The sequence below is a fragment of the Pseudophryne corroboree genome, chromosome 7, assembly GCF_028390025.1.
Source record: "Pseudophryne corroboree isolate aPseCor3 chromosome 7, aPseCor3.hap2, whole genome shotgun sequence".
In the NCBI taxonomy this organism is placed as follows: Eukaryota; Metazoa; Chordata; class Amphibia; order Anura; family Myobatrachidae; genus Pseudophryne; species Pseudophryne corroboree.
In genome coordinates, this window is record NC_086450.1 from 350,598,916 (window position 1) to 350,615,560 (window position 16,645).

The window sequence follows — 16,645 nt, forward strand, 5'->3', positions numbered from 1 at the left end:
GGCAGATTTAGAATGTGCTGAGAGACTTGGGTGGGGTGTGTCCAAACTGAAATCTGAGTTGCAGTGTAAAAATAAAGCAGCCAGTATTTACACTGCATGCAAAAATGCATTTGCAAATTGAAAAAAAGCAAAAAAAGCAAATTGTATTGCGACGCATCGCTGTCCACCATTGGCATGCTAGGCGGCCTTGCCCTGTGCTTTACGGCCTCCAGCACGCAAGTGATTTTAGGAAAACTGCATCTGAAGCTGAAAAAGGCCCTATATGTAGTTGCAGTACTGTGTGTGGCAGGCGAAGCAAAAACCAAAGAGTTTATCCTGTGCACAAAAGAAGCTGAGACAGTTTGAAGACTTAAAATTGTTTGTGCGGTGCGGGCTCTTTGTGGTGCCCTGTGAATAAAGGATAATAACAATAAATGAAGCTTGGTACACACCTATGCAATCGTCAGGCCAATCACTCGGCCACAGCTGATTGACCCGATTATTGTATAGGTGTGCATGCAGGGACTCCTGCATCGGTCAGCTCGGGAGGTAACCTCTTATGTGTAGTTTAATATTGAAACTGCCTGACCTCCCAATCCCATAGAAGAACATATACACTAAGCTATTTGGAGCTCAGTGTGAACTGGGGGTCACACTGATCAGATTAATCGTTCCGAGGATTGGAGAGTCTATCTGATCTGCTGTGTGTACCCAGCATTAGATGTTAGCCAGGAAATGGGTGATGTGGGATCAGCTCACAGCCAATAGTGTCATCCCATTCAACAATATCTACTAGCAAATGAATAAAGCTTCCCCCCCCCCCCCCCTCCCTTGTAGAAAAAACTGAGGAAAAAGTAGGAAAACTGAAGAAAAGGTGCACAGTGTGGGTATTCCGTCATGTGGCTTGGGTCATCAGGGGCACCTAGAGGGTGGGCGAGTACTGATTACCAGGGCCTAGGCCTGTTGGAGGGACCTGGCGGGGCCCAGGACAGCTGCTTAGATGGACAAATTTGCAGTGTGTGGCAACGCTTCCTGCATAGTTTTTCTTTCTTTTCTTTTTTTTTCTTTTTTTTCCTGAGGGGTCTGGCCAGGCATTCAGTACCCTGGTCCCGCATCTGTATCATCAGCCTGCTTGCCATAAAGCGTAAAAATGATAAGTGTATGAGGATATATCTGTATTTTGTATCAGGTTCCAATTTTGTTATAGTAGATGAGTGTCTATTAAATGAGTGTCTTCTTGCCCAGATTCATCTTCAACATGGTTTGCCCAGGTGCAACGTTTCCTGCTTTTTGTGCTTTGCTCCCAACTCAGTAAGCCCTGAGGAGTCTGGTGATATATGTTCCAGGCAGGAATGTTTAATTATACCAGGTATGAGGGGTGTCCAATAAGTATTCACCAGAGGAGTCTATGCAAAGTTGCATGCCCTCAAACCACTCAGTGAAGCATCTGGACCAGTCCAAAGAAGGTATTTCTCCTACATGCTGGATGAAGGTCTCCACTGCAATTTATGGTGACTCAAAACGAATCCCACGCATCTTGCGCTTGATTTGTGGGATCACAAAGAAGTCGCAGGGAACCAGGCTTGGACTGTACAGCGGGTGACCAAGCTCCTGGATGCGTTAATGGGCCAGAAAATCCACTAATTTCTTGGATTTGTGGGCAGGTGCATTGTCATGATGGAGAAGGGCACCATGAGTTCTTGGACGCCACTGGAAATGGCTTCCAGCACTTGCGGCAGGATTGGTTGGCATACCAGTCCCCAGTGATGGTGCACTGCTACATGAGTGGTATGGTAGCTACATGAACAATCTTGGCCACAAAAACAGCCACCATCTGCTTGGTCATGCTGCGCTCACGTCTGCACTTCTGTGGTGATGCACCTCCAACCAGGGTCCACTGAGCCAACTGTTATTTGGTCTTGAGGTCGAAAATGTAGATTCAGGATTAATCGTCACTGAACTCCCAGACAAAGTTTGAGCGACTGCCATCAAACCTGGCCTTCTGCTCTCGAGTCAGCTGATGGGGCACCCAGCTTGCAGAAACCTTGCTCAAGTCAAACTTTTTGTGGAGTATCAAATGGGTGGATCTCGATGAGTTGCCTATCTCCTTCTCTGACTGGGCCACAGGTACACTGGCATCACCTCAACTATGGCCCACACAGCAGCAATGTTGTCCTCTGTAATGGCGGACATATACATAGGTCGACTGCAGCACACCTTGTCTTCTAGGGGCCATCTTCAGTGCCAAAATTTTGCAAACTGATCAAACACAGTGATTCAGGACAGTGCTTCCTCTTTAAAAACCACTCTTGTAGTCGAAGAAGATCAGGGCCAGGATGTAATGGGAGCCGATAATGGCAAAAATTCCGATATTTGCGGCTATATGTATTAGTGGCAACAAACCAGATTTTTCAGACGCTTTCGGCTCTAAAGTAGAGCACCCGATAAACAGTTGGATGCAGATGTTTTGCCCGCGTTAAATATACAACTTAGCCGATGTAATTGAGTCTGATATTGCAAGTCGGACACAAAACTTTTCTTAAACTCTCAAAGAATTTAGAAGTGGTTTTTTTTTTTTGGGGGGGGGGCTAGTTGTTATGGAAATGTTGGAAATCAATTGTAAGTTCACTTTTCAAGCACATTTGCAATAAAAAAACACTTTTCAATACATTTTGAGACAAACCCCCTCTAAAAATCTGTGATATCTAAAAATAGTCCGTGTAGTGTCAATTTTGCAAATTTTGCATAGGAGAACGCATCTGATACACAAAGGTATGTATTTGTGATGCACAATCAGCTTATGCTGATTTAAATGATATGCACCATGGCTATATTTAGTGGCTAACTGCAACTGTAACAGCATACCAAATTATGTTACAATGTTTGGCATGCATTGTAGCATAACATTTTGTATGCAGATACAGTTACTATTACACACAGAATATAGGCATATAATTTAAACAGCAGGAGCTGCTTGTGCGTCCTATGGGGGTAATTCAGACTTGATCGTAGATGTGCTAAGTTTAGCACATCTACGATCACTTTCACAGACATGCGGGGGGATGCCCAGCACAGGGCTAGTCCTCCCCGCATGTCTGGCTCTGCCCCCTCCCCCCCCCCCCCCCCCGCACAGGTACAAAAGCATTCCATGGCGGCGCTTTTTTACCTGAAGAGTAGCTCCCTACCAGCGCAGCTCCTGCACGCTGGCAGGGAGCTATCCGTCGCTCTCCGGGTCATAGCGGCTGCGTGTGACGTCCGGGAATGCCTGCGTTGCCCAGACCGTGCCCCCAAAACGGTGGCCCAACGCCACCGGCCCGCCCCATCCCACCCAGCGAACGCCTCTGCCTGTCAATCAGGCAGAGGTGATCGCTGTGCTGAGATGCCGATCACATCTCTGACATGCGTCGGTGCACTGCGGCACATTCGCAGTTCAGACCTGATCGCCCGCTGTGCGAAAACGCACATCAGCAATCAGGTCTGAATTAGCCCCTGTGAGCATTGCTTTGCTTATTGCACACCCCTCGCATGATTGTAGAACTACTTGGTGCCACTACTGGGTACCATTGAGTACCATAATATAAAAACCACTGTGTGTAGCGCATTCACACATAAAGGGCCTGATTCAGGTTTATATGCAAAGCAAAAAAAGCACACAACTGGGCAAAGCCATGGAGCACTGCAGGTTGGACTGATGTAACATGTGCAGAGAGATTAAGATTTGTGTGGTGTATATTTTTTTTTTTGTGCAGGATGAATACTGGCTTCTTTTGCATGTAGCCCACAAATGTTAGACAGCTTTATTTTTACACTGCAATTTAGATTTCAGTTTGAACTCACCTCATCTAAATCTAAATCTCTCTGTATGTTACATCTTCCCCACATCAGTGCAACATGGATTTGCCCAGTTGTGTGCTTTTTTGCTTTGCTTACAAACCTAAATCAGGCCTAAAGTGTGTGTGTGCGACACAGGGGAGATTTAAGAGAGGAGAAGGCCCGTGTACAACCTCCTCCGTCTGGGCCTCCTCCTCTGTGGCGTCAGCACTAGAGGGCTCATACTGTAATGCGCAGCCGCAGATCTCAGGGAAAATGGCGTGGTATCCATTTTCCAAGCAATTTCTCTACTGCACATGTGCAAAACACTATGAAAATGGCCACTGCGCCATTTTCATGGTGATTGCAATAGCGCTACTGCCGTTGGTGCTGGACTCTGAAGGGGTAAGTATTCAAGAAATGGGTGCAGTGGGGGCCCAGTGGGCCCCCCCCAGGAATCAGGGGCCCCTGTACCATTATAAATACGCCAGTGGTGCTACACCAGCATTTAAAGTGCATGTTCACAAGTGGAGGTATCTCGAATTGGAGAAATTCGAGCATATTGCTGTGTTACTTGAAGTATCACATAAAGTAATACAAATATTTAAGATGTGACATATTCCTTTTGGTGATAAAAGATGTAAGAGGGGACTCATGATGTGAAGATCTCTGCATACTGTTGCTATAGCCCAAAGCTGGTTGGGGCTGCAAATGATATCCAGAACTAGTCTCATCCCTCCGGCAGAGAGCTGCCTGTGTATTTCAACTGCACAGTGATCTTTTAATAATGATCAGTGTCAGGCCTCAGCCAACATTTTTGGGATACATGGACAGAGCGTCACTGTTAGAAGCAGCAACTACATCCTTTATAGATACCAAATGATGACAGCTTCTTTGTAATTTACTGCAAAAGGCCATTACTGCAGAAACTGAAGCACTGTCACTGGTGTCAGCCAGAGAACTAGATGATAATGTTTATTTAATAGACATTAGACGGTGCTCATCTCCTAAAGTTTCTGTGAATTATACATAAAAGTAACAAGTTCTGCTCTTGTCAGTTTTAAATGTTTAAAAAAAATGAGTTGCTGCATATGACCTTTCTGTTAAAATGTTAATTGACCTGAATTAAAATACGCTGTTGTCTGAATGTTCAGAGGCCACTATATTAAGAACACTTTTACACGTGCTCAGAAATGTTTGCTGTCATGGTCAAGAGATTCAGTTATTGTTCTGACCAAAACATCAGTATGGGGTAGAAATGTGATCTAAGTGACTTTAACTGTGGAAAGATTTTGTTGCCAAATGGGGTGGTTTGAGTATCTTATAAATCACTGATTGGGATGTAGTTACGCTCCCGGCAGCTGGGATCCTGGCCGTCAGCATACCGACGCCGGGATCCCTACCGCCAGAATGCCGGCAGGGGGCCGAGAGCTGTTCCCACTCTTGGGTGTCCACGACACCCATAGAGTGGGAATAGAACCTGTGGCGGACACAATGGGCCACCGACAGGGACGAATTGGGAACAAAAAGCGGCCCTGAAAAAATTTGTACTAGTGGCCCCACATGGGCAGCACCAGAGGTGTAAGGTCTGGCCATGGCAGCAGCACCCTTCCCCAAGACTTTCCAGATAGTGGGCATGTCCAGCATCAAGGGGGAAGTTAAAAAGAAATAAAATTAAATATTATGAGCACATTATATGATACACCTTCAGAATTTAGGAAACTATATAATTCTTTAGAAAGATATATTTTCTTGCTTATTACACCAACCGTATCCCAATCACTATTCACTCAATCTTATATGTCAGCCAAGCAGGCAGACAGAGCATACACTAGATCATCTGCAATCACAGGCTAAGTGGCAAAGAAATTTTCATATATGCAAATTATTTTGCATCTTATTCATTATGTCCTCAAACAAAACAGGCCCCACGGGTGCGTCGGCCCACCGGGAATCTTCCCTACAAACCCTATGCCAATCCGCCTCTGGCCACCGAGCCCGCAAAGTGCTTCGTTGCACTCGCTGCCCTGCCGACTGCCGGTCAAGTATAACCAACGCCACTGATCTCCTGGGATTTGTACGCACAGCAGTAACGTTTACAGAGAATCATGTGCAAAACTAAACTATCCAGTGATCAGGAGGTTTGCGGGCATGTCACTGAGAGGTCGGAGGAGAATGGCCACACTGGTTCAAGCTAACAGGAAGATGAGAGTAACTCTAATCACCGTGTGCTACAACAGAGGTATGTAAAATAGCATCTCCTGACGTACAGCACATTGTACCTCAGAGTGGACAAATCCTGCCTTGTATCAGGGGTTTAAGTTAATGATGGCGATGTCATTGTGTGAGAATGTTTTTATTTTTAACAAAATTAGACTTCTTTATACCAAGAGATCATCATTAAAATGCCAGAGTCAATCTAAGTATTGTTTCTGACCATGTGCAGCCCATTATGTGCACAGTTTACCCATCTTCTAATGGCTACTTGCAGCAGATTAACGTGCCATGTAACCAAGCACCTGTCATCTCAAGGTGACAATGAGTTCCGTGTACTCTAGTGGCCTCCACTCTCACCACATCTCAATCCAATAGAGCACCTTTGAGATGTAGCGGAATGGGAGATTTGCAGCATGAATGTGCAGCCAACACATCTGCAGCATCTGCTGTCCTGTTAACACGGACCATAATTGCAAAGGAATGTTTTCAGCACTTTGATGAATCCATGCCATGAAGATTTCCAACTGTGGTAGGGACAAAGGGGCTCCTAACAGTGCTAGGAAGGTACGCCTAATAAAGTGCCCAGAGTGTAAAATATGAGTAACCATGAATAAATCATTTCAATGTTCCTGGATATTTTCCAGGGGGTGGCAGTGATGTATTCATACACAATCCACATTGACCTGGCCATACTGTAGGTTGACATGAAAGGAAGGTGATATTGGTCAGAACAGTCATAAGAATATTAGCAATCATTCCTTGCAATGAAGGAGGATAGAGGGGAGTCAATAGAAAACTTCTTCCTAGCCCCAGTTGTACCGTCTGGCTGAGAGACAGTGGGGCAGATTTATTAAGTCTGGTGAAGTGATAAAGTGGAAAGTGATAACACACCAGCCAATCAGCTCCTAGCTTCCATGTTACAGGCTGGGTTTGAAAAATGACAGTTAGGAGCTGACTGGCTGGTGCTTTATCACCTTCCACTTTATCACTTCACCAGGCTTAATAAATCTGCCCCCCAGTATTACTTCTGTGCAATAGTATGTGACTCTTCTATTGTTTGTTATAGTTTTATGTTTGTGTCATAAATCTGTATATTAATTAACAAGTATGGGTGTGGTATATTATGTTGACATTCAGATTTCTGCACCATAATATCGACAGTATATGCGGACATTCAGGCTGTCGACATATTCACAAAGCAGATGCTGAGATAATGTCTACATTGTGAATGTCGTCAGAATCTCAGCAATGGTATATTAAGCTAAACCTAAGTCTAACCTTAGCCATAATTGCAGTCTAACTCTAGTCCTACCCCTAACCCTAAACTTAAGTGTCGACATTCAGACCACATTGATATTATGGTCGACATTTTGAATGTCGCCATAATGACAGCATACCACAAATGTTTTCTAAACAAATTGTTAGTTGGAAGTCAACTATTTAATATTAAAGTACTGTATGAAAAATAAATATATTTATACATCTATACATATTTGATGTACACTAAATATTTCATGATGTAAATTCAGTGTATTTTAGTTCCGGCATTAATATGTCTTTGCAGGATGAATGTGAAGGAGACCTAGCTGAGGCCATGCCTGCACTGGAAGCAGCAATATCAGCTCTTGACACACTGAACCCATCTGACATTTCCCTAGTGAAGTCTATGCAGAACCCCCCAGGTCCCGTTAAGCTGGTCATGGAGAGCATCTGTGTGATGAAAGGCATAAAGCCAGACAGGAAGCCTGACCCAAGTGGATCAGGTGAAATTATGAATATGTGTTGTGCATGTCTAAGTGTATTCTGTCATCTAGCAATGTCTCTTGGGGGGAATTCAATTAAATGCGATATTGTATTGCACAGGGAATAAGTGCCCGGAGCTATTCAATTGAAGTGCGAGTAGAAATCCGACCAAAGTAGTGGTGCAATGTGAGTTATGGGCTTACCACCCATACTAATAGCATCGCATCTGGTACTTAAGTTGGAGAATACAGTTTACTGCAAATTATCACCATTCTTTAGGTGCGGTAACCTGCATCTCCCGACTGGAGTGGTGGGCTTAAGTCGGGAGATGCAGGTTAAGTGAATAGCTCCTGGCACTCATTCTCAGCGTTAGTCAATATTGCATTTAATTGAATTTCCCCTTTGTTTAGGATGTAAAAAATCATTCACAATCTAGTGGCAAATAAAGTATATAGCAGACCTTGGATCAGGTGGCTGGTATGTGCAAACAAATATTTCCCCTTATATGACAGGTACTACCTAAAGAGTGTCCCCACTGCTGACAATAATGGGTCCGCCATCCTACAGATCAAATTAATAAATAAAAGTATCAGTGTTAAAAATACAGCAAAATAAAAGTAATAAAAGATTAACAATGTTAGATTCAAACCAAACATATACATGTAAATGGACTGCAACATACAGTACTTGCACACAGTGAGTGTCAACCACATGACCACTTTCTATAATATATATATATATATATATATATATATATATATATATATAAAAATACATAAGCAAAATATATCTGGCACTCTGGGACATAGGCTGATAACATCTACCCTATATATATATATATATATATATATATATATATATATATATATAGTACCTTTGGTCATTTAGATGCTTTTGATATTGTATCACGGTCATTACAATATTCTTTCTCTGACGTCCTAGTGGATGCTGGGTACTCCGTAAGGACCATGGGGAATAGACGGGCTCCGCAGGAGACTGGGCACTCTAAAAGAAAGATTAGGTACTATCTGGTGTGCACTGGCTCCTCCCTCTATGCCCCTCCTCCAGACCTCAGTTAGAATCTGTGCCCGGCTCGAGCTGGTTGCACACTAGGGGCTCTCCTGAGCTTCTAGTAAATAAAGTATTTGTTAGGTTTTTTATTTTCAGTGAGATCTGCTGGCAACAGACTCACTGCTACGAGGGACTGAGGGGAGGGAAGCGAACCTACCTGCTTGCAGCTAGCTTGGGCTTCTAAGGCTACTGGACACCATTAGCTCCAGAGGGATCGAACACTGGGCCCGTCCACGATCGTCCGGTCCCGGAGCCGCGCTGCCGTCCCCCTTGCAGAGCCAGAAGCAAGAAGAACATCCTGAAAATCGGCGGCTGAAGACTTCGGTCTTCATTAAGGTAGCGCACAGCACTGCAGCTGTGCGCCATTGCTCCCTATGCACACCACACACTCCGGTCACTGATGGGTGCAGGGCGCTGGGGAAGGGGGCGCCCTGGGCTGCAATTAGAGTACCTTCTATGGCAAAAAGCACATAATATAGTCCAATAAACTATATATGTGCAAAATCCCCCCCCATAATATATATATAAGAGCGGGAGAAGTCTGCCGAGAAGGGGGCGGGGCTATCTCCCTCAGCACACTGGCGCCATTTCCTCTTCACAGCTCCGCTGGAAGACAGCTCCCCAGGCTCTCCCCTGCAGTTTCCAGGCTCAAAGGGTAAAAAAGAGAGGGGGGGGGGGCACTAAATTTAGGCGCAAATTGTATATGTAAAGCAGCTATAGGGAAAAATCACTTTGTGTTAGTGTACATCCCTGATTATATAGCGCTGTGGTGTGTGCTGGCATACTCTCTCTCTGTCTCCCCAAAGGACTTTGTGGGGTCCTGTCCTCAGTCAGAGCATTCCCTGTGTGTGTGTGCGGTGTGTCGGTACGGCTGTGTCGACATGTTTGATGAGGACGCTTACGTGGAGGCGGAGCAGGTGCCGATAAGTGTGATGTCGCCCCTTGGGGGGCCGACACCTGAGTGGATGGATATGTGGAAGGTATTAACCGACAGTGTCAACTCCTTACATAAAAGGTTCGATGACGCAGCTTTGGGACAGCCGGCATCTCAGCCCGCGCCTGCCCAGGCAGGCATCTCAGAGGCCGTCAGGGGCTCAAAAACGCCCGCTACCTCAGATGGCTGACACAGATGTCGACACGGAGTCTGACTCCAGTGTCGACGAGGATGAGACAAATATACAATCCACTAGGGCCATCCGATGTATGATTACGGCAATGAAAAATGTGTTGCACATTTCTGACATTAACCCGGTTACCACAAAAAAGGGTAATATGTTTGGGGAGAAAAAGCAGCCAGTGACTTTTCCCCCATCTGATGAGTTAAACGAATTGTGTGAAGAAGCGTGGGGTTCCCCAGATAAGAAACTAGTAATTTCTAAGCGGTTACTAATGGCTTACCCTTTCCCGCCAACGGATAGGTTACGCTGGGAGACATCTCCTAAGGTGGACAAAGCGCTCACACGCTTATCAAAAAAGGTGGCACTGCCGTCTCAGGATACGGCCGCCTTAAAGGAGCCTGCAGATAGAAAGCAGGAGGCTATCCTGAAGTCTGTGTATACACACTCAGGTACTATACTGAGACCTGCTATTTCTTCAGCATGGATGTGTAGTGCTGCAGCAGCATGGTCTGATTCCCTGTCAGATAACATTGATTCCCTTGACAGGGATACTATTTTGCTAACTATAAAGCATATTAAAGACGTAGTCTTATATATGAGAGATGCACAGAGGGACATTTGCCGACTGGCATCTAGAATTAATGCAATGTCCATTTCTGCCAGGAGAGTATTATGGACTCGGCAGTGGACAGGTGATGCTGATTCTAAAAGGCACACGGAAGTTTTGCCTTATAAGGGTGAGGAATTGTTTGGGGACGGTCTCTCGGACCTCGTGTCCACAGCAACAGCTGGGAAGTCGACTTTTTTACCTCAGGTCCCCTCACAGCCTAAGAAAGCACCGTATTATCAAGTACAGTCCTTTCGGCCTCAGAAAGGCAAGCGGGTCAGAGGCGCGTCCTTTCTGCCCAGAGGCAGGGGTAGAGGAAAAAAGCTGCACCAGACAGCCAGTTCCCAGGAACAAATATCCTTCCCTGCTTCCACTAAGTCCACCGCATGACGCTGGGGCTCCACAGGTAGAGCCAGGTGCGGTGGGGGCCCGTCTCCGGAACTTCAGCGACCAGTGGGTTCGCTCACAGGTGGATCTCTGGGTTCTACAGGTATCTCAGGGATACAAGCTGGAGTTCGAGACGTCTCCCCCTCGCCGTTACCTCAAATCAGCCTTGCCTGCTACTCCCAAGGAAAGGGAGGTAGTACTGGCGGCAATTCACAAGCTGTACCTCCAGCAGGTGATAATCAAAGTTCCTCTCCTTCAACAGGGACGAGGTTACTATTCCACAATGTTTGTGATACCGAAAACAGACGGTTCGGTGAGACCCATTCTAAATTTGAAATCCTTGAACACTTATATAAGGAAGTTCAAGTTCAAAATAGAATCGCTCAGGGCGGTTATTGCAAGCCTGGAAGAGGGGGATATTATGGTGTCACTGGACATCATGGATGCTTACCTACATGTCCCCATTTACCCACCTCACCAGGAGTACCTCAAGGTTGTGGTACAGAACTGCCATTACCAATTCCAGACGTTGCCGTTTGGTCTGTCCACGGCACCGAGGGTGTGTTCCAAGGTAATGGCCAAAATGATGATACTCCTTCGAAAGAAGGGAGTTATAATTATCCCGTACTTGGACGATCTCCTTATAAAGGCGAGGTCCAAGGAGCAGTCGTTGATCGGAGTAGCACTATCTCAGGAAGTGCTACAACAGCACGGCTGGATTCTGAATATCCCAAAGTCGCAGCTGGTTCCTACGACGCGTCTGCTGATATTGGGCATGTTTCTGGACACAGAACAGTAGAAGGTGTTTCTCCCGGAGGAGAAGGCCAAGGAGTTGTCATCTCTGGTCAGAGACCTCCTGCAACCAAAACAGGTGTCGGTGCATCATTGCACGCGAATCCTGGAAAAGATGGTAGCTTCTTTCGAAGCAATTCCCTTCGGCAGGTTCCATGCAAGGAACTTTCAGTGGGACCTGTTAGACAAGTGAGGATCGCATCTTCAGATGCATCGGCTGATCACCCTGTCCCCGAGGGCCAGGGTGTCTCTGCTGTGGTGGCTGCAGAGTGCTCATCTTCTCGAGGGCCGCAGATTCGGCATTCAGGACTGGGTCCTGGTGACCACGGATACAAGCCTCCGAGGTTGGGGAGCAGTCACTCAGGGAAGAAACTCCCAAGGACAATGGTCGAGTCAGGAGACTTCCCTACACATAAATATTCTGGACCTAAGGGCCATTTACAATGCCCTAAGGCAAGCAGAACCCCTGCTTCAAAACCAGCCGGTGCTGATTCAGTCAGACAACATCACGGCTGTCGCCCAGGTAAACCGACAAGGCGGCACAAGAAGCTGGATGGCGTTGGCAGAAGCCACAAGGATTCTCCGATGGGCGGAGTATCACGTGCTAACACTGTCAGCAGTGTTCATTCCGGGTGTGGAAAACTAGGAAGCAGACTTCCTCAGCAGGCACGACCTCCACCCGGGAGAGTGGGGACTTCATCCAGAAGTCTTCACGCAGATTGTGAACCGTTGGGAACGGCCACAGGTGGACATGATGGCGTCCCGCCTCAACAAAAAGCTAAAAAAGTATTGCGCCAGGTCAAGAGACCCTCAGGCGATAGCTGTGGACGCACTAGTGACACCGTGGGTGTACCAGTCGGTTTATGTGTTCCCTCCTCTTCCTCTCATACCCAAGTTACTGAGGATAGTAAGTAAGAGAGGAGTAAGAACTCGTAGTTCCGGATTGGCCAAGAAGAACTTGGTACCCAGAACTACAAGAAATGATCTCGGAGGACCCATGGCTTCTGTCTCTCAGACAGGACCTGTTACTGCAGGGGCCCTGTCTGTTCCAAGACTTACCGCGGCTGCGTTTGAAGGCTTGGCGGTTGAACGCCGGATCCTAACGGAAAAGGGCGTTCCAGATGAAGTGATTCCTACGCTGTTAAAGGCTAGGAAAGACGCTGCCTGAAGTTCAGACGTTGTTAAGGTTGTGCTGCATATTCAGCCCCCTTTTGTGCCTCCAGTGGCACCTTGGGATCTCAACGTAGTGTTGGATTTCCTAAAATCACATTGTTTTGAGCCACTTCTGAACGTGGAGTTGAAGTATCTCACGTGGAAAGTGGTCATATATATATTTGGCCTTGGCTTCGGCTAGGCGTGTGTCAAAATTGGCGGCTTTGTCATGTGAAAGCCCTTATCTGATCTTCCATAGGGACAGGGCAGAATTGAGGATTCGTCCCCAATTTCTCCCTAAGGTGGTATCAGCGTTTCATTGAACCAACCTATTGTGGTGCCTGCGGCTACTCTGGACTTGGAGGCCTCCAAGTTGCTGGATGTAGTCCGGGCCCTGAAAATCTATGTTTCCAGGACGGCTAGAGTCAGAAATACTGACTCGCTGTTTATCCTGCATGCACCCAACAAGCTGGGTGCTCCTGCTTCTAAGCAGACTATTGCTCGCTGGATCTGTAGCACGATTCACCTTGCACATTCTGCGGCTGGACTGCCGCATCCTAAATCAGTAAAAGCCCATTCCATGAGGAAGGGGGCTCTTCTTGGGCGGCTGCCCAAGGGGTCTCGGCATTACAACTTTGCCGAGCTGCTACCTGGTCGGGGTCAAACACGTTTGCAAAATTCTACAAGTTTGATACCCTGGCTGAGGAGGACCTTGAGTTTGCTCATGCGGTGCTGCAGAGTCATCCGCACTCTCCCGCCCGTTTGGGAGCTTTGGTATAATCCCCATGGTCCTTACGGAGTACCCAGCATCCACTTAGGACGTCAGAGAAAATAAGAATTTACTCACCGGTAATTCTATTTCTCGTAGTCCGTAGTGGATGCTGGGAGCCCGTCCCAAGTGCGGATTTTCTGCAATACTTGTATATAGTTATTGCTTAACTAAAGGGTTATTGTTATGAGCCATCTGTTCAGTGAGGCTCAGTTGTTATTCATACTGTTAACTAGAGATGAGCGCCTGAAATTTTTCGGGTTTTGTGTTTTGGTTTTGGGTTCGGTTCCGCGGCCGTGTTTTGGGTTCGAACGCGTTTTGGCAAAACCTCACCGAATTATTTTTGTCGGATTCGGGTGTGTTTTGGATTCGGGTGTTTTTTTCCAAAAACACTAAAAAACAGCTTAAATCATAGAATTTGGGGGTCATTTTGATCCCAAAGTATTATTAACCTCAAAAACCATAATTTACACTCATTTTCAGTCTATTCTGAATACCTCACACCTCACAATATTATTTTTAGTCCTAAAATTTGCACCGAGGTCGCTGTGTGAGTAAGATAAGCGACCCTAGTGGCCGACACAAACACCGGGCCCATCTAGGAGTGGCACTGCAGTGTCACGCAGGATGTCCCTTCCAAAAAACCCTCCCCAAACAGCACATGACGCAAAGAAAAAAAGAGGCGCAATGAGGTAGCTGTGTGAGTAAGATTAGCGACCCTAGTGGCCGACACAAACACCGGGCCCATCTAGGAGTGGCACTGCAGTGTCACGCAGGATGGCCCTTCCAAAAAACCCTCCCCAAACAGCACATGACGCAAAGAAAAAAAGAGGCGCAATGAGGTAGCTGACTGTGTGAGTAAGATTAGCGACCCTAGTGGCCGACACAAACACCGGGCCCATCTAGGAGTGGCACTGCAGTGTCACGCAGGATGGCCCTTCCAAAAAACCCTCCCCAAACAGCACATGACGCAAAGAAAAAAAGAGGCGCAATGAGGTAGCTGACTGTGTGAGTAAGATTAGCGACCCTAGTGGCCGACACAAACACCGGGCCCATCTAGGAGTGGCACTGCAGTGTCACGCAGGATGTCCCTTCCAAAAAACCCTCCCCAAACAGCACATGACGCAAAGAAAAAAAGAGGCGCAATGAGGTAGCTGTGTGAGTAAGATTAGCGACCCTAGTGGCCGACACAAACACCGGGCCCATCTAGGAGTGGCACTGCAGTGTCACGCAGGATGTCCCTTCCAAAAAACCCTCCCCAAACAGCACATGACGCAAAGAAAAAAAGAGGCGCAATGAGGTAGCTGACTGTGTGAGTAAGATTAGCGACCCTAGTGGCCGACACAAACACCGGGCCCATTTAGGAGTGGCACTGCAGTGTCACGCAGGATGTCCCTTCCAAAAAACCCTCCCCAATCAGCACATGATGCAAAGAAAAAGAAAAGAAAAAAGAGGTGCAAGATGGAATTATCCTTGGGCCCTCCCACCCACCCTTATGTTGTATAAACAAAACAGGACATGCACACTTTAACCAACCCATCATTTCAGTGACAGGGTCTGCCACACGACTGTGACTGATATGACGGGTTGGTTTGGACCCCCCCCAAAAAAGAAGCAATTAATCTCTCCTTGCACAAACTGGCTCTACAGAGGCAAGATGTCCACCTCATCTTCACCCTCCGATATATCACCGTGTACATCCCCCTCCTCACAGATTATCAATTCGTCCCCACTGGAATCCACCATCTCAGCTCCCTGTGTACTTTGTGGAGGCAATTGCTGCTGGTCAATGTCTCCGCGGAGGAATTGATTATAATTCATTTTAATGAACATCATCTTCTCCACATTTTCTGGATGTAACCTCGTACGCCGATTGCTGACAAGGTGAGCGGCGGCACTAAACACTCTTTCGGAGTACACACTTGTGGGAGGGCAACTTAGGTAGAATAAAGCCAGTTTGTGCAAGGGCCTCCAAATTGCCTCTTTTTCCTGCCAGTATAAGTACGGACTGTGTGACGTGCCTACTTGGATGCGGTCACTCATATAATCCTCCACCATTCTATCAATGTTGAGAGAATCATATGCAGTGACAGTAGACGACATGTCCGTAATCGTTGTCAGGTCCTTCAGTCCGGACCAGATGTCAGCATCAGCAGTCGCTCCAGACTGCCCTGCATCACCGCCAGCGGGTGGGCTCGGAATTCTGAGCCTTTTCCTCGCACCCCCAGTTGCGGGAGAATGTGAAGGAGGAGATGTTGACAGGTCGCGTTCCGCTTGACTTGACAATTTTGTCACCAGCAGGTCTTTCAACCCCAGCAGACCTGTGTCTGCCGGAAAGAGAGATCCAAGGTAGGCTTTAAATCTAGGATCGAGCACGGTGGCCAAAATGTAGTGCTCTGATTTCAACAGATTGACCACCCGTGAATCCTTGTTAAGCGAATTAAGGGCTGCATCCACAAGTCCCACATGCCTAGCGGAATCGCTCCCTTTTAGCTCCTTCTTCAATGCCTCCAGCTTCTTCTGCAAAAGCCTGATGAGGGGAATGACCTGACTCAGGCTGGCAGTGTCTGAACTGACTTCACGTGTGGCAAGTTCAAAGGGCATCAGAACCTTGCACAACGTTGAAATCATTCTCCACTGCACTTGAGACAGGTGCATTCCATCTCCTATATCGTGCTCAATTGTATAGGCTTGAATGGCCTTTTGCTGCTCCTCCAACCTCTGAAGCATATAGAGGGTTGAATTCCACCTCGTTACCACTTCTTGCTTCAGATGATGGCAGGGCAGGTTCAGTAGTTTTTGGTGGTGCTCCAGTCTTCTGTACGTGGTGCCTGTACGCCGAAAGTGTCCCGCAATTTTTCTGGCCACCGACAGCATCTCTTGCACGCCCCTGTCGTTTTTTAAAAAATTCTGCACCACCAAATTCAAGGTATGTGCAAAACATGGGACGTGCTGGAATTTGCCCATATTTAATGCACACACAATATTGCTGGCGTTGTC

At 46.8% G+C, this 16,645-nt stretch overlaps 1 protein-coding gene across 2 annotated transcripts in view; it reads left to right on the forward strand.

Annotated features, from left to right (window-relative positions):
* The window catches only part of DNAH3 (dynein axonemal heavy chain 3), a 952,415-nt gene that overhangs the window by 810,464 nt on the left and 125,306 nt on the right, over positions 1 to 16,645 (forward strand). For both annotated transcript variants that reach the window (XM_063934423.1, XM_063934424.1), the window contains one exon: positions 7,571 to 7,769. In XM_063934423.1, the coding sequence (XP_063790493.1) occupies positions 7,571 to 7,769 (199 nt within the window). The remainder of the gene's footprint in view (positions 1 to 7,570; positions 7,770 to 16,645) is intronic.